Source organism: Schistocerca americana, chromosome 2 (genome assembly GCF_021461395.2).
Source record: "Schistocerca americana isolate TAMUIC-IGC-003095 chromosome 2, iqSchAmer2.1, whole genome shotgun sequence".
NCBI lineage: Eukaryota > Metazoa > Arthropoda > Insecta > Orthoptera > Acrididae > Schistocerca > Schistocerca americana.
In genome coordinates, this window is record NC_060120.1 from 816,358,876 (window position 1) to 816,382,227 (window position 23,352).

The window sequence follows — 23,352 nt, forward strand, 5'->3', positions numbered from 1 at the left end:
TGTAGGGGAAGACAGAGATTGGAATACATGCAACAAATGACTAAGGGTACAAGTGCTACTCTGAGATGAAGAGGTTAGCTCAGGAGAGGAATTTGTGATGGGTCCCTGTACTGTCCTCTGCCTGTACCAACGGGGGCTCTCAGTTTTTTGTTATCAGAGCTCTGTCTTGTCCAGTGAACACTTTCAGTTATCTATTATCCAACAATAAACATGACGCCCGTTCCGCAACTGAAACAGAGCTCTATGATGCGCAAATGTCGTCATTTTCTGCCCATACGCTTTCTGTTTTTGTCTGCTGCTGGTGCACCCAGTTTACAGACATTTTGTAAGTATGCCGTGAGAACCTATCAGTTTTCAGTTGCATCCCCTGTGACCTGGACGCAAGCACTGATACTGTTGGGAATGGTGTCATAATGATGCTCCATCCTCTCCTGGGGCAAGCCGGCCCACAACCGTTGTAACTGGTCCTTGACATCTTGGATACCGGTACTGGGACAGAGTTGACGTTCCAGCTGGTCCCAAACATCTTCTGTCGGAGGCGCATTTGGGGATCCTCCTGACCACAGAAGGATCTCAGCATCACTCAGACAGTTCATAGAGATATGCCACGTGTTTGCGAGCATTGTCCTGTTGAAAAATGGCACCACGATACTGCCGCATGAGAAGTAACAATACATGAGGACGCAGGATGGCCACGATGTACCGTTGATCCATCATAGCTCCCTCAGTCACTACCAGCAGTGGCGCGAATTCATGTCCTGCGGCACCCCATGCCCTTATACCAGGAGTAACATCGGAGTCTCGTCCCAAGTCGGCGCCATATTCGCCAACGATATTTCTCTCGGGTAGAGCAGAATTACGACTGACCGCTGAACACAGCGCGACGACATGCATCAGCAGTTCATGCTTCCCGGTCACAGCAGCGGTCGACACGGGTAGATCAATAATTCTCTAGTCCGGTTGCTGCTAACCTCTAACCAACGGTGCAGGATGACACGGAATGTCGCATGGACTCCATTAATTGTTCTCGGATGGATGACGGCACGTTACGTTCCCATGCAGTCTAACATCGGGCCACTGTAATGACTGAATGCCTCACAAATATGGATAGCGCACGATTCGACCAGCCAGCCCAATGGAGACCCACAATAAGACCCCTTTCAAACTCTACAACGTACTGATAACGCTGTCTCTCACGAGTACGCGACATCTCCTTGTCCTTCACAGTGATGGTTCCACATCTGACACAGTTGAAGCCCCTTTTTACACTCTGCTTCACCTGGTAACAACACTAAATAGGAACAGCGCTAATCCACTTTATTGGCTGTCCAATCTGTCACAGAGAATTGCAGCTTAAATAATTTACATGCCTGTCGATGGTGCGTGCACGTAAAAAGTTATAGTGACATCCGACCATGTTTTCAAGGTGCTTCACTTTTTTTTCAGGCAGTGTATACGAGTAAATCATATTATCTTTTCATGGTAGCTAAGATCTACGTTGTTAGGCCGCGTAATGTCCTCTTGAAATTTATTCTTCATTCTCGACTTTTCGACCACTGTTCAGCTAACCGGAGACACCAGAGGATTCTAAAGATGGTCTCAGTAGCGGGTTCGAGACGTTAATTGTGAAGAAGAAATTTGAAGAGGAACTTGAGGGGGCCTATAATATTTTACCCTGGGCGACAATAGGCACGGAAGCTGGAAATTTGCATAGTATTTTAGTATATCCTGGTACAGAAGGTGAATGCAGAACAAAATGTTTTCTTTTAACTTTCTTTATTCAAAGGGTTACATTTACCGGTTTCGAATCATTACGACTCATCGTCAGATGGCTTTCATGCTTTCATTACAACATGTGCTGCGTTTTTTACTGATTAGTTATCGTGAAATGTCGGTTTGGAGTACTTGTGTTCATAGTTTTTGTCCATCAGACAACGTTTGTATTTTTCGCCGCATTCACATCATTGAACACACAAACTTGCGGAATTGAGCGCTTCAGATTTGTCACTGAATGCATTTCCACCATATTTCTATTGTTGCACACGTAAATTTGTATCACTGAGCACTCGAGCTTAGTCACAGTACAGACTTCTAACGTGCACCGCATGTTTTGATAGATACATAGTGTTCGTAAACACTTGTTTGTTTGTTGAAGAATACACCGAAAGGAACATAATGTCAAAACTGTAGCTGCTAAGACACAGTGCAAGTTTTTTTTTTTAAATGTTGAAATTTGTCAGCTTCGTCGCTCGCCAAGCGGCTGGTGAAATGTAATCGTCAAAAACTTTAAATAATAAGGCAAAGCAATCACATGAGGAATAGGAAAAATCAACCAAGATAAAAGACTGCCACCAAAAACAGCAACAAATAATAAACCAATCATACCAAATGAACCCTGCCGTAGCTGTAGCAGACAGCGGATGCGCAACATGGTAGGCACATGTCCTTGGCTTGCTGCACATTCAAAAACAGGTAATACATCACAACGCGACTGTAATTTGTAAAGCGAATTTTAGTTTCCATTGATAGCTTCTCTGACACAATTGTTCATAGTTACTATTCGCTAGAATTTACAGCTCATTTAATATACAAAATAACTATCAGTTGCCTTCGCGTTATCGCTAATTTTAGCAATGGAAATAAAACCGAATTAATTTTCTCTGTGAGTTCTTGATGTATACCTCCTAACAGCATCTGTCTTTGTGCATGATCTAGAGATTCAAAGTAATTTTTAGTACAATTAATGTTTTCAGTCTTGCAAAAATTAAATACAAAGAAATGCAATCGAAATCGCCTACTTCTCATGAAAAGCTACATATGTGCTTTTTAATGATTTAATTTCTTGGACATTCATTCCAACGATGTCTACATTTCGTTAAAAACTGTTTAAACATTAGAAGAAATGATAAATAACTGATACAGTTCCATGAATTGCAGTTCAGACGATGGTAGTTGAGCTAATTAAAGTCCACAACAAAATTAGAGTAAGTTCCAAGCGCAAAGGTAACATGTATAGTTACAGTTTTCAATGACAAAGCACATGCTGTAAATATTTTGGTTAAACGAAGGAGGGAGAAAATGCTTAACCTTAAGCAGTGTGGAAAGCCAGTTTCGTTTCCCAAAATATGAATTTTAAAGTTTACTTGAAATACGAAATATGTACCAAAATGATACTCACAAAAGTGTAAATGAAAAAGTATTCTAGAGATTTAGAACTGCTCGTGAGAGTCAAGCCCACCGTTACCAAGGGAGATCTACGAGACTGGGCGCTCTGAATTGCAAGGGAGATCGACATTACTGATTTTCAGGTTTCTTCGACCTGGTTAAACAGATTCAGGAAATTGTACGGGAACGGAAGCCGCAAAATTGCGAAGCTTACCTCATGTAAACATATAGAGGAGACTCATTCAAATGGCTCAAATGGCTCTGAGCACTATGGGACTTAACATCTGAGGTCATCAGTCCACTAGACGTCATTCATACGTAATACTATAGAGGAGTGGTTCTTAACCTTTCTGCGACCATTACCCCTGAGTGTACGCAGATATTACCTACTTTCCCGTCCCCCTTCCTCTCACCACCATTATCAACATTATCGTCTAACTGATTTTACAATGAACAAGAATTTTCTTCGAATGATTATTCCTAGAAGCCTTTTTATAGGATGATAAAACAATTAACAGTGCATTGTTATTGCTATCTGCAACTTCTTCTCTGTAAAGAAAACACATATCCCCAGTGAGGGTATACACTTGTTACAAAACATGCTTTTCTGCACCTCTCTTCTCGTTGCCAATACTGGCTTCACCCACATCCTGCACCTCCATTACAATCAACCACGTTAAAGTGTACTCACTATATTTTGTACATCATTTGACTGCTGGACTGCTTACTTCTGAACTGGCAGAAACTGGAAGACTTCAGGCTGCCAATGCTTTGTGTATTATATTTAAGTGTATGTGATGTTTATGTCTCAATTTCGCTCTCATAGATACACGGTCAAAGTACGAAATATGTACACAGCGGGTGGACTACGTCAGGAAGGTGTCCACACATTGAGTCACCCGTTAAGGCTATTATTTAAAAAAGTGTAATTATTTTAATCGTACGTGATCAGTACTCCAGTCTTACAAAATAGGGAGAGAAAACTTCTCGTTATCCCATAAACGGTGCATATAAAGCCAATCAGTCGAGTTTAGTGCAAACCACACTTCATAATTTCGAGAGAAAAAATACAGAGTAACTTGAGCAGCTGATGACTGCTATGAAACATCCGTATACAACAATGCCAGTGATTTTTCTTCAGAAACATCAAGGCAAACATGGTCAGAAATTGTTTTAAAAAAGTACTGTTTACTTGCAAAAGTCTTGTAATCGATTCACCAAAATGTGGAAGATGAGAGAAAATATTTTCAACATTACATCTGAAACGTCTTCTTACCATTTGCAGAAAATAATTCATTGCTTTTGTTAGACTCTTGGCCTCGACATAACGACACCTCTTTAGGAGGATGACGAAAAAACTAATATAATTCTGATTCCACCCAGAACTAATAGTGTGATTCAGCCATTCGATAAAGAAATCCAACAGTGTAAAGCATTTCTCAGAAAAGTGTCGGACAGTATAATTTCCGATAGCTCTCTGTCATTTCAGGTTTATCAGAGAAACACGCTTTACAAATTTGGTCAAGTATGCCTTTTACGCAGCAGAATATTCAGAACAACGGCCACGAACATTTCTTACTCCATTCCAGTTGCGTCTAAATAAAACGAGTAATTTCTTTGAAATGCCCGAGTGCATTAATTCTTTTCCGTTATCAGGTGTGCGGGATCTAGGGAAAATGTTTGGTTTCTTCATCCAGTAGACACTTCGCATTTTTGTGACGACTACAAGGAATAAACAAGGAACTGTTTCGTTGTTAACAAAATATTAATTATTCAAAAATTATCATAATAACTGTGTTATAGGAATTGTTATAAGCTATTTAAAGTCAACAAAAAAAAGTCCCGACTGATGGAAGTCGCCTGTAATGGAACATTGTACGCTGGCCTGATTTTCTTTCCTTTTCTAATCACTTGTGTAACAATTGCATCTACAACAGTTTAGCCGTCGATATGAACTGCAAGTTATCAAAAAATTAATAATTTGAGACATTTTTGGTATCGTTTAAGTGCTTGAAATTCACTTTTGTGCACTTGGGACTCCGGCTACGCAGCACTACGTTCTCCTGCCACGCCTGCGTCTGCTTGTTTACTGATTCGGGCGGCAGGGATGCAAAAAGCGGGATTACAAGCGGTTCTTCGTATATGAAAAGTGAGTTATTTTAACGTTTTTTGAAGAATACTTGCACTATGGCTCAGCCGCTAAAATTTTGACAGTACATTTATTTCGGTGTTTTCATCCGTGTGAAAAATTTCAGGTTAGACCGTTCCCTCGTTAGTAAATCCTACTAATACTTAAAGAAACGCAATAACAAAACTGTGGTTTAAAACGCATGAACTAAAAATCATCCTCAATAAATTTAATAGTGCATGATTTTAACTGAACACCTATTGCGAGACATTGTTACGTTACAACCTTTCATCAAGATCTTGAAACTCTCGATTTAAACGGCCATGTAATGCCGGAAACGTATATTTGTATATTATGAAGAAAAGAATAGCAAGGCCTGTGGTTTGAACTATGCGCTGGAATCCTTTCAGGCAGTGTTCCAAAAAATATAAGGTTATTTAGTTGATTAAATGTGTTGCCCCCCTGTACAATTGCTGTGTAATTCACTGTTAGCGATTTGAGAGACTACACATCTCCCTGCAATTCGCACAAACATCTACAAGAAAAGTCTTAGAAAGGAACTCTGTCTCATCTAAAGGAGTTGTGAAACTTATTTTCTCGCGAAAAAGAAGAAACAGTCTTCTAAAACAAAATGTAGAAATCTTATCAGTGATTGTCATTCACGCAATTAACTCCACGAGAAGTGCATATCAGCGAAAACCTGCCACTCTGTGGGGAAGTCACCGTTATCACAACAAATACAAGCTTATCATTTATCGAAAACAGATACTCTCAAGTGGCGCACATCTGCTCGGTCTTTATCTCAACAAGATGACCAAGCTGTCCATAACTGAGATTGTCCTAAAAGCCACCTTCTTCTGTGGTTGAAAGTTTCATTGCGTTACACTAAAGTTCATTGTGGCATCTATACGAATCATTGAGTTACAATAGTCGTGGAGGATAGTTGCAAAAAGCACTAATTGTAAGTCTGTCAACCCAGACGATGAAAACTGTCGGTGCTTGGAACAGGAAACGAGTATTAAAAAATGTGACATTTTCTTCTTGTCTTTTTTATGAGCTTCTCCACAGCACCCATGAAGGCTAGCTGCGCACAGAATAAGTATTTGTTTCAAACCCAAATAAAGACTGATGCAGGAAAACCTACTTCGTGGAAGAGTTCTTACTTTTTCTGCGACTTCTGAAGGCAAAACGTATCAAAATTCTGTTTAACGGAGTACTAGCTCCAATAATATTAAATCTAAAGTGACAATTGGATGCTAGCATCAGCGGAGCTTCTCTGTTCGCCTGCAGAGATTTACAAATATTTTTAAAAATATATTCAACACGGACTTAGGAAAAATCGTTCTTTACTGACGCAAAGTGTTGAGTACTATCGACAAGGGATTTCAAATTGATTCTGTATTTCTAGATTTCCAGATGGCTTTTGACACTGTACCACAAAGGCGGCTTGTAGTGAAATTAGGTGCTTATGGAATATCGTCTCAATTATGCGACTGGATTCGTGGTTTCCTGCCAGGGAGGTCACAGTTCGTAGTCATTGACAGAAAGTCATCGAGTAAAACAGAAGTGATTTCCGGCGTTCCCCAAGGCAGTATTAAAGGCCCTCTGTTGTTCCTTCTGTATATAAACGATTTAGGAGGCATTTTGAGCCACTGTCTTAGATTTTTTGCAGATGAAGATGTCATTTATCGTCTACTAAAGTCATCATAAGATCAAATGAAATTGCAGAATGATTTAGAAAATGTAACTGTATGGTGTAATTGACCCTAAATAATGAAAAGTGCTAAAACGAATCCGTTAAACGTCGGTTACACGATAAATCAATCGAATGTAAGGGCCGTAAATTCAACTAAATGCCTAGGAATTACAATAACAGTAACTTAAATTGGGAGGTATACATAGAAACTCTTGTGGGGAAAGCGAACTAAAGACTGCGTTTTATTCGTAGAACAATTAGAAGATGCAACAGATCTACTAACGAGACTGCCTACAGTACTCTCGTCCGTCCTCTTTCGGTGTACTGCTGCGTGGTATGGGATCCTTACCAGATAGGATTAATGGGGTACATCGAGATAGTTCAAAGAAGGGCAGCACGTTTTGTATTATCGAGAAAAAGGGGAGAGAGTATTACGGACACGCCGGCCGGAGTGGCCGAGTGGTTCTAGGCGCTATAGTCTGGAACCGTGCAACCGCTACGGTCGCAGGTTCGAATCCTGCCTCGGGCATGGATGTGTGTGATGTCTTTAGGTTAGTTAGGTTTAAGTAGTTCTAAGTTCTAGGGGACTGATGACCTCAGGTGTTAAGTCCCATAGTGCTTAGAGCCATTTGAACCATACATAGCAAGGTAGTACAGCATTCGCATTGGGGAGCTACCGAGTCTACCATCTAGAGATACTGTAGATTGGACAAAATCACATCAGGCAGATATCTGACTAGTTCCACTGGAAAGGTCACCGGCATTTTCTTCGCTAATCTTCTCCAAGCGTACTGGTAGTCCTTAAGAGACCTTAGACCGGACGCTACCGTTTAGCATTCCTTCATTTCCCGATATGGCGTAAGGATATTGGGGTATAGTTTCAGAAAAGGAAAAAGAGAACTGAACTTCTTTTCATTACAGTAGAAATGTGGCCTGTGTACTACCCGCCGCTTCATTCTTTCATTTAGCTTTCATTTAGACATCGCAGGACAGTAATGGCACAGCACTAATGGTGACTTGCAAAATGTTACCTGCTCTTTATCCTTTCAGCACCTCCTCAGTGGCACCAATAGAGTGGATAGACCTGCTGCAGTCGTTCCGCCAAGGAAAATGACTTGGCGTGTCGTATCATTGATCAGCTCCGTGACACTTTCGCGCTTACTGAGTGAACCTGTAACGAAGCTCGCTTATCTTCTTTGGAACTTCTCTGTTTCTACAAACAACCCTGTCTGGTACGGATCCTATACTGACGAGCAGTATTTAAGCAATGGTCGAACGAGTGTTTCGTAAGCTACTTCCTTTGTTGATGGAATACATTTCCTGATAGTTTCTCCAAGGAATCTCAGGCTGGCATATGTCTTACTCGCGATTAATTTTATGTGTTTGTTGCGCGTTAAAAAGCTCTGTACGCATACTACTGGACATTTTATTGAAGTGACTGCTTGTAGTTACTGCTCTGCAGTTGGGTAAACATACAGTAAAGTGTCTATGTGTCTACGCATTCGCAATACGTTACATTTGTTTATACTGCACCAAGCTTCTTCCTTCACTTCTCTATAATTTTCTTGCGTCACCACTTCTCCATACACGACAGCATCGTCCGCGGAAAGCCTCATGGAACTTTTCGATGTTGTCTAACATGTCACTTATATGCAGGATGATTCAAAAGTCATGTCCTGGACAAAGCCTACATTGTTGATTCAGTGGTTTTAGCTCACAGGACAAAGTCGTTTTCAAGGATATGACAGGAAGAATCATTCGATGCAAAAAAATTCAGTATGCAGAGGCTCTTAAATGAATACCTTAAGAGCTATGAGTACTTCGTCATCTTCGATAATGTGAAACAAATTTCTTCAACTGTGAGCTCTTTGCGTTCCACGTTTTGGTAATCAGTAATGTGGACCAAAACAAGAGAAAAAGTACAGTAACCATGGACTCTCAACTTCGCTGCTATAAAACACATCTCTTCAACTGAACAAGTGTTCCTAGCTCTTAAGGTATGCGTTTTAGAGCCCATGTTTAGAAGGCAATTTCTCTTGTTTTAGTCCATATACCCTCCTCCTAAAATACTGTATGGAAAGCAAAGAGCTTGCAATAGAAGAGATTCGTTTCACAGTATCAAAGATAAAAAAATACTCATAGTTTTTAAGATAAGCATTTTAGAGCCCATGTCCACTAGACTTTTTTACTTCAGATTTTCATGTTGTTGTATCCCTGAATACGAAGACTTTGTCCTATGGGCCAAGACTACTTAATTACCAATGCTGACTTCATCCTATGGGACATGACTTTTGGATTTCTCTATGTATTGTGAAAAACTAAGTACGCCGGAAGCCATTTCCACCTCTGAAGACTTCTTTTCATTGAGAATGTCATGCTGTGTTCTGTTTGCTAGAAACTTTTCAGTCCAATCAGACAGCTGGTCGATGTTTCGTACGCTCGTATTTTGTTCAGTAGGAGGCAGCGTGGAACTCAATCTACGAGCGGCGTTCGGTAAGTAATGCAACATATTTTATTCCTCGACCAATCTCGGTTGAAAAAATGCGGAATTTGGTACGGGATATACCCACTTCGCCTCCTATAGTTTCATGAATTTCCGATATGTGGCGATGCTACATGTATCCTTCATAATGGCATCTACAACAGAGATGAGTTCCAAGCAGAGAGCTGTCATTGAGTTCTTTCTTGCGGGGAACCAGAGGATTGCAGATATTCACAGGCGCTTGTAGAATGTGTACAAAGACCTGGCAATGACCAAAATCACGGTTAGTCGTTGGGCGAGGCGTCTACGGAACGCGGAGACACTCAAATTCGAGGTGGTGGACGAACCACACAATTAGACACCTCGTTGCTCAACTGGATGTCTCTGTTGGTTGTGTTGACACACTCGTCTACCAGCTGGGGCACTCAAAGGAGTGAGCCCCCTGGGTTCGTCGCCGCCTAACACAAGACTATAAAGACCAGGACTAAATGTGAGGAACCGCTTGCGCGTTACGAGGCTGATCGTGATAATTTTTTGTCGAACATCGTCACAGACAATGAAACATGGTTTATCACTTCGAAACGAAAACAAAACGGCAATCCATGGAGTGGCTTCACATCATCTCTCTTCCGAAGAAAACGCTCGAAGCCACACCCTCAGCCGCTAAAGCCATGGTGGCTTTCTTCTGGGACTCTGAAGGGGTTATTAAGTTTCATGTACTCCCTCATGGTGCTGCGATCAACTAAGTGTACTGTGCTACCCTCATGAAGGGGTCAAAATAAGGGAACACGTGTTTCGGCTTATCCGTAGATATTCGACCATTTCTGAAAAAACGATGGTTGAAGTTACCGAGGAAATGTAAGTGCCTTTTACCGAGTCACCAGTTGAACTGGAGCGTTGGCGCACTGGTTAGAGTCGTGGCTTCACACTTTTGCACCCCATGTTCAAACCCGATTATTACTTGTATTTTTGGCCGGCCGTTGTGGCCGAGCGGTTCTAGGTGCTTCAGTCCGGAACCGCGCGACTGCTACGGTCTCAGGTTCGAAGCCTGCCTCGGGCATGGATGTGTGTGATGTCTTTAGGTTAGTAAGGTTTAAGTAGATCTAAGTTCTAGGGGACTGATGACCTCAGATGTTAAGTCCCGTAGTGCTTAGAGCCATTTGAACCAATGTCTTCTATTTTTGTTTTTCATTTGTCTAACAATCCCCTTAGAAGAATGTTTTCCAATTTATACTGAAATAACGTTGTCCTTATTCGTCTACCAGTTGTATGTCTGGTGAAAAAATTAAAAATAATATAAATTAAAAGAATGGAAAAATTATTTGAAGTTGTTTTCGGTGCAATTCCTTTAATATACAGTGCAATTAACGTAATATAGCTTGATTAATAATAAATTACAAGCTACAGATTTTGGAAAAGTGATCCGTTATGCGTGGTTTGCTGCGAAATTATTGCCAGCACTTGAAATCTTCAGCAGTGTTTCTTTTCCGAGCGAGATTCGTACGAAGAAATGCTGTTGTGACAAACCTGCCTTCGCGCGATGCTCTTGGTGTTGGAATGTTTCTACGATCGGTATCCTCCACGGAAATGCACCAAATCTTCCTGAGTTAAGAATTGATGTGAAGACGAAATATAAGAATATGAGAATTTAAGAAGATTCTTACTCGCGAAAATACTATACAGACATATATTATATAATAAACGTATTACACTCATTGTGAAACCCAGTTGGAATATTACAATTACTATAATTCTCTTGGGCCTTAACTTGACGCATTCGGGAGGACGACGGTTCAATCCCGTCTCCAGCCATCGTGATTTAGGTTTTCCGTGATTTCCCTAAATTGTTTCAGGCAAATGCCGGGATAGTTCCTTTGAAAGTGCACGGCCGATGTCCTACCCAATCCTTCCCTAACCCGAGCTTGCGCTCCGTCTCTAATGACCTCGTTGTCGACGGGATGTTAAACACTAACCTAACCCAACCCTAACTTGATAAGAAACTTTCGTGTAGTAATTTTCAACGGAAATGGGTAGATAAATGAAATAAAATAAAGCACATAAAAGAAATAATCGGGCTACGAAAGGGAAGCAAAAATAACAGGCCGCGATGAGAACCACTTTGCCACCAATTGGGTTGAGCTTATCATGCGCTAAAAGGCGTATAATTACGTCCAAAACTGTGCTGATTGTTTTCTCAGAAACTATCGAGTGTCTACGGATAAGCCGAGGCAGGTGCTCGCTTATTTTGGCTCCTCTTCCACAGAGCGAAGTTTCTGCGAAACTGGATTAGGGCACTTGCCGTGTTTCCCTCGTAAGGAAAACGCATCGCATTGTGAATGTTTTCAAGACAGCTGTGCACTTACTGTCAAGTGGTTCAGCATGTCGTCGTCAAATGTCACGGTAAGAACTCACGAATATACGTACTAGCACCAATCTTCGATCCTCCGCAGGTCTTCCTGCGTTTCGCTTCAGTGCTTTGATGTTGCAACCTCCCTGCAGGCAACACGATCATCATGGAGCTTCGGACGCTATCCACTAGATGGTTTATATAAATTGTGAACAGTGGCGCCCCTATAATGATAACTTGGATACTCCCGAAATTACCTTTACTTCTGTCTTCTAGAAACAAGATTAACGGAACAATCATCCGAAGGTGGCTATTTGTTTTTTTTTTTAAGGATACTATTCCTTCATTTTCAGTAGTTTGCATTTGGGCATCTGCATTCGAAGGTTGTCTCTTGACCCATGTGAAAAACGTCCCAAAACAGTAACATGGGTCCAAAGTGCACATTTTAGTACTCGACAAAATATGATGAAAAGCGTATAAAAAAAGATAACGCTAGGGGAGCGTCAGAGGAGAAACTACAGTACATGTTACGTGAAGAAATAACTTCTATTGTGAGGGAATTTGTTACAATGTACTAACGTGGATCCAACACTTCACTCTGAAAGCTAAACAGGAATCAAATCATTGGTGGAGGCTAAGGGCTGTACCAAGAAAGGTGATATTAATATCATTTAGCGGAAACGTTCTGTCCAGTGTTCCTTGTGATGCCAAAGTTACTCTTATTATTAGTTACGTTCCAAAGCCTATAACAATAACTGGAAACTACACCTAGTCTACTGTACCAGCTGAAGGAAAAAATCGAGAGGACGTTTGGACTACAGAAGAAGAAACACCATTCTGTAGAGCTTCCAAACTTGTACTTGAAAGATAAAAATTATTCGCTGGAGAAAGAAAAGTTGAATAATGTGTACTGATCTAAAAGAGAACTACATCGAAAAATTCATGCATTATGTAACTAAATAAGTCTTTTATGCCAAGCCGACGACTTTTCAACTTACCCTCACACATACTAATTATGAGACAAATTTGATTCATATTCGTTGTAATATTCATGCATCCACCTAAATAACACGATATGCTAGTGTTCGCCCCATTGGTAAAAATGAAAGGATGTGTTCATGAAAAAAAAAAAAAAAGAAATTGTTTTCAGCTTCTAAGCCATATAACCAGTTTATTAGTTTTGAGTCAGCAGTCTTTTTACTTTTCCACATAGCGCATTAATGGTCGGTGTACTGGTTTCTTTTTTTTTCGATTCATATTCTGTGTCACCTTATTTGACTGTGCCTACCTTCAGCTTTTGAGTATAAAAATAGGAGCACACTTACAACGCATGTAGTTGAAAGTTCTGCTGACAGCAATGTCTACAGTGAAGTATAAAAATAGGTGGCTGCAGCACATCGTAAAGAACGATTTTTGCAAGCGGCTGAAACGTAGTGTATCAGTTTTGAGAATGAAAGATGCACGAAACTATGACGCAGTTTTCGAAGAACTCAAAATGGTTCAAATGGCTCTGAGCGCTATGCGACTTAGCATCTGAGGTCATCAGTCCCCTAGAACTTAGAACTACTTGAACCTAACTAACCTAAGGACATCACACACATCCATGCCCGAGGCAGGATTCGAACCTGCGACCACAGCGGTCGCGCGGTTCCAGACTGTAGCGCCTAGAACCGCTCGGCCACTCCGGCCAGCTTTTGAAGAACTGTACAGATGTTCAACTGAAATATATTATTAAGTCCACGGAAAAGTCTGATTTAGTATTCAGCAGGTGTGATTTGTTTCTAAATCATTCTAATAATGACACCAGTTTACGCGATAGGAAAGTATGATGATGTGCCCCGACCGTATAGTGAAATTCATTCACAATATAATAAGTCGCAAGATGTAAGTAGTTCCTTCTGTTCAAGTTTTACTTGTGCATGAACAGAAAAAGAACATCACATACGTCACAGGCCTGAGAGTGCTGTGACAAGTAATGGTAGCGTCAGAATATAGGAGCACCGACGTGGCGTTGCTACGGTAACCACCGCCTGTGATGGGGCTTTCGACTTCAGCACGGCACTTTATCAAAGACGTCCGATGATACAGAGTACATCTGAGTGGCAGCAACAACAATATTATCTATCGATTTTCCGCTCCAGTTGCCATGCAAGGTTGTCACCACCGAAACAGTTACAGTACAATTACCTTCAGATGACTTCAGAAAACCATATTACAATTTTCGTACCATGTGTGTTTTTATTGTTTTGGGTGCATGCTCATGATGCACCCACGTATAACCTAAGTGAAACAAATGATGGAATATTCGGAAGTGCAAATTTAGGCGCTTGCCGTCAGTTTAAAGTATGAACAGAGGGCGCCATCCCCATATCGGATTACTCATTCTAAGCACTCGAACTAGACCCGTACCTATCTGTGCAATAGATTTGTCCACATATGTTCTACATAACAATTCCTATCATTTTAATTCTGTTGTCAGTGGCTACCGGCATCTTTTGACAATACGACTAAGGTTTTATGCGATACTTTATATTGACGGCGATACACATGCACTGTCGTATCTTCCATAGTTCATTTTATCTAGGTCACGCGTACACACATCATGGGTAATGCTACCTAAAATTCAAGAAACTAATGGCAAGAACATCGTATTCTGGGATTACGAAGTCACACGGAGGTAATTGTAGTGTAATGGAAATCTGTCATGATAAATGGAAAACCTTGGACTGCAGCTGGAGTGGAAAATACATACAAAAAATACACATCATTATACAGTTTTAAATATGGCTGTTTCTCAGCAGCCGTATATAATTTTCAGATATAGGAATTACACAGCCAGCCGGTTGCAAGTAACTGTTTGGTACATTGACATAGGTTTCCACACCTCTAAGTCTGTCTTCATCGGAATGATATCTTGAGAAACAATTACATTGCGAGAAAGCAAAGGTCATAATTTAGATCCGCTATGCTCAAATCAAAAATAAAATAAAACACGTTCCAGCCTTTAGCGCTTATGCCTAGCTAGAAACATCAGACATATATCGCTATTGCTTCTACTCCCTCACTTGAATTCTCCAGGTAAGGAATTATCCAGACAGAACTTTCCTGGTTATTCAGTTTTCACGAACGTTATTCAGTCTTTCTGATCGTTTCCATTCATACACTGCACATCCTGTTCAAGCTTCACTGCCTCTTTCCGGTCTTCATTATCCTGTCTAATTATTAATGGACATGTGTGTAAAATTTTTCTTATTCGGGAACCCGCAGTCCTACAGAGGAAAAAAAATAGCCCACCCGCACATATGTGCCATAGACTTGGAATAACAGCACACTCAAAAGAATTAGTTCTAAGTATCTGTGAGGTTTCTTGCAATCTTGAGAATGAGATGTTCATGGACACATCCTTCGATGTCAATTTTAGATGGTGTAACTTCATGTGCGTAGTACAGTGAAACAGTGAGAGGGAGCATCAACAACTTTACTAAGCGCCCCAACAATTTGCGCTCATATCGAACGTTCTTATTTTCGACGGTTTACATGTGTTTGTTTGCCGAATTTCGAACAATTGTGGGATCAACCTCGTAGAACTCCCTAGAGCTCAGGTTTCACCTGAAATTCAGTTGAAGAATTTTGAGAACTGCTTGGTAGGACTAGAAAACAGTTTAGTTCCATAGCCAAAGCTGTTTTAGCAGCGGAAGCGTATTTTTATGAGTGTACTTTGTGCTACACCAATGGCTCTTGCCCCAGTCACACAGCTTAGCATTTTGCAGTAAACAACTCAGCGGTGTAAATCAGATTAAGCCGACTAAAAGCAGAAATATCGCGTCATTGCCTCATTAAAGCAACGATGATCTTATTCCGAAATCAAGTGTCTTAGTTTTCATCAGCTGTACAGCTCTGTTATCAACCGACTGACAGATTATGGATTATGAGTCTTGAAGATATTGCTTTCTCATACCTACGTGACTCGCTTGAGGCATGGACCAACATAGGACAGCCTCTACAAAAATATTCGACTGCACATGAACCGATCGCTGTCTTTTTTGTGTTTTTTTCCCATCAGTCCTATGGTTTTATGCGGCCCGCCTCGAATTCCTCTCCTGTGACAACCTCTTCATCTCACACTCAGAGTAGCGCTCACACCAAACATTCTCTATTATTTGTTGAATATGTTTTAATCTCCCCTGCAGTTTTTACTCTCTGCAGCACCCTCTAATATCGTGGAAGTTTTTCCCTATTCTATCCCATGTTCTTACCAGTTTTTTTCTATTGCTCTTTCTTCGTCGATTCCCTGGATAACCATCTCCTTTCCTATCTTAGCGGTCCACGTAATTCTTAACATCCTTCTATAGCATCACACCTCAAGCGCTTCGATTTTCCCCTATAGTCCTTGATTCGCTTCAGTACATTGCTGTGCTCCAGGCGTGTATCCTTAAAGATTACGGCCAAAGGTTGATACTAGCAGCCTTGTTTTGCTCAGGAATGGTCTCTTCGCCTATGCTGGTCTCCTTACTTCCTTCGCCCTTCAGTTTTCTTCCAAGGTACCGGAATCCTTCACTTCGTTTACTTCACGGTCACCAATTTCGATGTTAAGACTATCGCTTATCTCACTTCGGCTACTCCTCATTACTTTCGCATTTCTTCTGATAACTCTCAATCCATATTTCGCCCTCATTAGATCGTTCATTTCATTCAATATATTATGCAATTCTTTTTCAATTTCACCGAATTTTAATCTCAATCATTAACCTACCTTTTAATTACGTTATTGCTTCTTCAACGGACAGACTGAATTGTACGGGAGAAAGGCAAGACGCGTGTCCTACACCCTCTACAATCCGAGAACTTCGTCTTTGGTCTATCACCCTTATTGTTCTTTCTTACTTATTGCACATATTGTATATTATCCGCCTTTCCCTAGAGCTTCCACCAATTTTTCTAAGCATCGAAATACATTCTCGAACGCTTTTCCTTCGTCAACAAGTCCTATGAGCGTTTCTAAATTTTCTGTTCTATTTTTCTGTACGTTATTCTTGTCAACGACTTGGATGCCTGAGCTGTTAAGTTCATGTGATAGTTCACTCCCCTACTACTCCAAAATTTTGTGGGTTTTTTCCAGTCTCATTTCCTCCAACTCCGCGTGGTCTGAGGCGCCTTGTCACGGTTCACGTGGCTCCCTCCGTCGGAGGTTCGAGTCCTCCCTCGGGCATGTGTGTGTGGGGGGGGGGGGGGTCCTTAGCGTAAGTTACTTTAAGTTGGATTAAGTAGTGTGTAAGCCTATGGACCGATGGCCTCTGCGGTTTGGTCCCATAGGAACTTACCACAAATTTCAAAATTTCCAAAGCTCTTTCAAATTTAAATATTGGATCCCCCAAGTGTTCCAGATAGGCCCCCAACTCTTGTTCTACCACGTGTTCTGCGTTTAACAGCAGACTTTCGCTCCACTCTGAACATTGGCAACTTATTTCACCGAAAGTTGTTTTGATTTTTCTATGAGCTGAATCTGTCCTTCCGACGGCCATTTACTTTTCAAATTCTTCTCATTTTTCCTGCAACCATTTTGTCTTAACTTCCTTGCATTTCCTATATATTTCAGTCCTAAGTGAGCTGTACTATTGTGTTGCTGTCTTTTCCTGAGCATTTTCGTGCCTCATGTTTCCGTCGAGCAACGGAAGTATTTCGATGTTTACGGAAGGTTTCTTCCCTTTCACCTTCCTTGTGCCTACGTTTGTCCGTCTAACTTCCGTAATGCCCTTTCTAGAAAAGTCCATTCCTTTTCAATTGAACTTAGTGTTGTGATATTAATTACCGCAGTACCTACAGCCTCAGACAACTTCAAACGCACATCATCGTTCCTCAGTACTTCAGCCTACTCTTCTTCATTACTAGATTGTTATCTGAGTCTGTAGCCACTCCTGTGTACGCATTACAATCCAGTATCTGATTTCTAACCCTCTCTTTCTCGCTATGATGTAATCCAACTCGGATCTTTCCGTGTCCCCATATCTTTTCCAAGTTTACCACCTCTTCCTGTGATTTGTAACGCTGTATTCGCTATTTATTGCATAACTGAATTGGTCTTTCTCCTCTCTCCTTTCTACTATCGAGACATATTCTCCACCAACACCGCCTTCAGTTCCGTACCCTACCATAGCGCTCCAACCACCCATATTGTTAGATTTTCAACGCCCTTTACGTACTAAGTTATTTGTCCCATTCCCTCATACACTCTCCTTCTGTATTCATCCTCTGCTAATGACGTCGGGATGTGTACCTGAAGTGTTGTTGTTGGCGTTGATTTGCTTTCCATCCTGATGGAACGATCCTATCAATGAATTGTTTAAAGTAATTCACTCTGTGACTTATCCCCTATTCATAACAAACCGTGCACCTGTTATAAAATTTTCTGCTACTAGTGATATTACCCCATATTCGTGTGTTCGAAATCTCTATCTTCTTTCCATTTCATTTCACTGACCCTCACAACACCTAGAGTGAGCCTTTACGTGTCCTTCACCTGATAATCCAGTTTCCCCATTGTATTAAGACTCGTAAAAATTTACCCTTTCCTTTGTTAGTAAGCCTTTCTTCTTGTGTCACCTCCTAACCCAAATCACTGCTTCAACAGGGCCTATCACATGATGCGCCATTTTTTCACTATGGAACAACAGTGGAAGGCTTATGGACAGGAAAATATTTTGTAAGGACTGTCTAATATTCTATATGTTGATTGTTATCTACACCTGTGCAATGTGTGACGCAGAGTGCATAGTGTATCAGAATCGATTGCCATTCTTTCTCTCTTATTCGCTAATGGCATGGGGAGGAAGTTTGTAGGTACCACTCTTTATGCCTTTTTGGTTCACTGTCGTGTTCACTACTCGAGATTTAAGTTGGAGAATTACTGTAACATCTCTTCGTTGAATCTTTTGTATCTCTTCCTTTAATCCATATCGACAAAATATACGCAAAATTGGTGGAAGATACTGTAAGCGACCTCTTCCTTGCTTGAATTGCCCTTTCTTTGGATTATTCCTCAGACCAGCATTTACCTTTCGAGCGGCCTTTCGTTGCGGTCGTTGCACCTAAAATCGCTCCGGGCAGATGGTCCCTCATACTTTACGGTGGCAACTAATTCCAGTGAATGATTACCGATCTTGTAGTCATACCATATCGGATCTTTTAGTCTATTTACACGGCTTACATTTCATTGAATTGTAGTGTGAGTCAGTTGACACTCTTTGGATTAAGCGCTAAGGCTTTCTGCATTTTTAAACAACTTTCTAATTGTCTGACCGTCTTATATAAAATTGGGTCGTCTGTGGACTGTCTCAAAGAGCTAAAACTTTCCTTTATATGCAGTAACGGTTCTGTAAATCTTCCTTGAAGTAAAATGGACACAACTGACTCTTTTGATTCTGTCTCTCCATTAAAAACGAACTGGAAGCAATATGTTTCGGAGCACTTGAGAGAGACGGAGAGTGGAGTGTAAAATTACCGTTACGGGCCAGATTTTCGAATGGAACACGTTATCTTATGCATTAACACGATCAAAGACGACTTTTTTTTCATTTCTGCAGACTTTTTTTAGTTTTCTGAGGTGCAACCTAGTTTTACGATAGTGCATGTCGACATAAAACGGTGAGTTGCACCTGGGAACTTGCATTATAAGAAAAAGACTTGTAGCAGTCATGTGAAGAGTAACAACTGCCTTGAAGTGCTACTGAAGACGCAGTCATTTCAAATGTGTAGTAAGTGGCTGTTATGATCATTTCGCTATTATTCTTTGATTGTCGGGGCCATTTAGGCCGCGAAAGACGATATATTCCTTCTCGGTTGCGCTCTCTCTCACCCTTTTCATAACGAGATTAATGAATGTCTTTCATCAGTACGCTAAAATGTTGTACTTGTAATGTGAAGACTGTAGACATTAGTGATAGGGGTGGGGGTGTTATTTCGTTTCTTAGTCAAATTCGCGAGTATATTCATTGTCGTTTAGCACGTTAACCAATAAGGCGTCATCTTGTACAACGGTACTGTTATCCAGCAGCGTTACATAGCACTGAATTTCTTCTGTTTCTGCAGTTTATCCATTTCATCTTCTCAGTGCCCCGTACTGAACGACCCAGTGTACTACAAACTCGAAAACTGGTGCTTGCAACCGAAAATTGAACTTCCGTGTTTTTAGGGTTCCGTACGGCAGTAGAACAAAAAAAAGAGGTAACTCTTATAGGATCACTTTGTTGTCCCTTTGTCTATCTGCTAGTCCGTCAGTTAAGACCCTTTTCTTCTCAAAAACTGGTAGATGTCAAGATTATATTTATCTCAAATGCTATATTCTACAGTCTCTTGGCAATGTAAAAAATTTAAGCTTCTCAGTCAGTGCAATCAGAAGATACGACCATTTATATGTAACATATTTTGATACTCGCAAACTCGTCAAAACCTATGTATGAACAATCTATATACATAATTAAGTTTGTGGGGAAACCTCGGAGTGCGAGTCCTACTCGCACTTGTCCGTTTTTTTTTTTTTATTATTCTATTCTAATGTTTCTGCTTTGGTTTTCCATCTCTCTCGCTCAGTTACCGCTGGTAAAGAAGGGATAACGAAGTTATACAAGAGCGAATGAATAAATAAGCTTTCAACCAGCAACCATACAATTCCTGTGTGCAACTGACTTCATTTGTTTTCCAGGTTACCAATGGATCTGCCCAGAGCGGAAATGCCTCAGACAGAAGCGCCTCAAGTGGAAGTGCCGAAGGCAGAACTTCTCAATGGCTACGCCGAAACTCCTAATAAAAGGTACTTACTCACAAAAGGTTGTGGATGCTGAAACAAAGTTTAGAATTAAAAGTTATTTTAATGTGTCTAATGACAAGGTTAATGGTACAGACTAAGAAGTAATAAAGTTAATACTATCGGTACTACTACTGCTACTACCACTACAGATGCTGATGTTACTGCTGGTAATAATAATAATAATAATAATAATAATAATAATAATAATGACAATGACACACGGTCCAGTCACATTTATGTGACCCCTACCTATGTTCGACGTCAACATGCAGTAACCACTCACAGACAGCAGGTGGTAGTGCTAGCGGTTGAGGGTATATAAAGCGTGACCGAGTGATGCGGAAAACAGTGGAGTCGTTGTCATAATACGGAAACGGAGTCATGTATCTGACATCCAAAAGGTCGTGATCATTGGCTTTCGGGCCAAAGGTGGAAGCATTTCCGAAACGGCTAATCTGAAAACTGCTCGCGTGTCGCCGTGGTTAAGTTATACCACACATGGCAAAATGATGCTATCTAAAACCGGTGCTGAAGCAACTGTGGTGCACCACAGGCCATAGATGACATGGGTGAACAAGGGTTGCGGAGATGGGTACGGGCGAATAGCCGCCCGACCGTTAAACAACAGGCCGCCCAGATGAACCGAGGGCCAACCAACAGTGTCTCCTCAACGAATGCTCAGAGAACGTAGCTGCGTATGGGCCTCCGCAGAAGGCACCTGGTTCCTGCAGCCATGTTGCTTGTTGTTCATCGGCAATGTAGGCTGGAATTTGCACGCCATTACTGCAACTGGACGTACAAGAGTGGCGACAGGTTACCTTTTCAGATGAATAACGTTTTATCGTCAATCGGCGTGAAACATCTGAAAGCAAACACCTTGCATCACACGTCGAAAGGGCCCAGGCTGGAGGAGGGAGCGTTATGGTCTGGCGAATTTTTTTGTGGGATTACTTGGGTGATCATTCTGGAAGGCAATTACGCATCTATCCTTGGGGACCATATCCACCCCTACATGTAATTATTTTATCCTCGCCACAGTGGCATTTACCAGCAGGACAGTGCAACATTTCAAGAGCTCGCAGTGTCCGTCGTGGTTCGAAGAGCACCAGGATGAATTTACCGTATTCCCCCCGCCAGCAGACTCGCCAGATTCAACAAAGTCGAGAATCTGTGGGACCACCTTGATCGACTTGTTCACGCCATGGATCCTCAACTGTGAAACCTAGAGCAGCTGGCCACAACACTGTAGTCTGCATGGTTTCACATCCATGTTGGTAGCTTCCAGGACCTCACTGACTCTCTTCCTGCACATTTGTGCTGCAAAAGGTGATTATTCAGGGTTTGAAGATGGTCACATTAATTTGGCTGGATCGTGAAATAACAGAGAGAAAATGTATTTATAGATGTACGAAAGTGATATTTTGTGAGGTACCGAGTTCTAAGGAAGACAAATTTAGGTAGAGGGCACTAGCTAGGAATGTTGGAAAATGAGAAAGCTCTAGTTGGAAAGAAGAGTACTTAGTTGTAACGTGGTAACGAGCGCGAACAGCCACAAAAAACGGATATATATTGCTGCTTTGTTAAATATGTCATTAACCTCTGCTATAATGATTGAGGTCATTCTAGTGTCGGGTTTCTGCTACTGAAAATCACTTCGAGAAAGCGGTTGAATAGTGGAACAGGGCAAAGAGGAATTTTCTGACATTGAAGCGAATGTTTCCGCTGTGCTTTTCAGACAACGACGTTAAGTTCGAGAGAGATATGAGGGACAATGTACGTTGATAACGCGGTAGAGCGAACAGAATACACGGAAATATCTGTGCTTGTCCACACGTCGCCAGGATGACAGTGCATAAAACGATCAAAAACACCAGACGTCACAGAGATATTTAAAGCAGGTGTTCGTGACCAGTTCTAGGCCCAATGAGCTATCCTGGGAAAGACCTAGGACGAGAAAATAGTTGTAACCAACAGTTGGAAGTACAAGCGTTTATACAACTTTCTTTTATAGGTAAAATGGGAAGGGCTTTTTATATTTTGTAGAGTATGGAGAGATGCTGATGCCTTCTTTGATGCTGCAGCTATTTACTCTGCCCAGGTTAGCATTTCATCTATTACCTCCAGGTTCTTAGCTGATGGAGAGAAATGTATATTTGTCCCATTTAGAATTAAACATGGCAGAGATTTCCGAAATTTCGGGCTAATGAGTCTAGAATGACAAGTCAGGGCTGTTTGAATTTTTAATGGATTTTGCTTTAACGCTGTATTATGAGCCTATTTTGATTCTGCTCACAGCTATCTTCAAGTTTGTTGGTTTTGTACTAAGTTATAACTAGAGGTCGTCAGCATACATGTAGTATTTACAGCAGGACAGATCTGAAAACACTTCATTGACGTACAATAAAAAGAGTATAGGATCTTTTACCAAACTGTGGGGGACGCTTTATACAGCCTTCATGGGTTACAACTTTATCGTGGCGGGCATGACGCGTTGTTAGCGAGTAGTCAGATGTGAGAGCGAAACCATTGCACTGCACTCGGAGATAAATTTAGGCTGCTAAGTTTAACAAAGATAGTGTCAAAGACTTTGCTAAAGCCAAAGAAGTTAATGATAGTCGCCTTTTCTCTATCCATAGCAAGCTTCGTGTCGTCTGTTACTTTTATTAAAGCAGATGTGCTGATATGTTTGCGGAAACCTGATTGATATTCGTCTAGTACGTTGTTTGTAGTT

The 23,352-nt window shown here is 41.1% G+C and overlaps 1 protein-coding gene across 1 annotated transcript in view; it reads left to right on the forward strand.

Moving 5' to 3' along the window:
• Positions 1 to 23,352, forward strand: part of LOC124595401 (NADP-dependent malic enzyme-like) — a 389,313-nt gene that overhangs the window by 164,241 nt on the left and 201,720 nt on the right. The window contains exon 3 of the mRNA XM_047134129.1: positions 20,517 to 20,624. Within this exon, the coding sequence (XP_046990085.1) occupies positions 20,517 to 20,624 (108 nt within the window). The remainder of the gene's footprint in view (positions 1 to 20,516; positions 20,625 to 23,352) is intronic.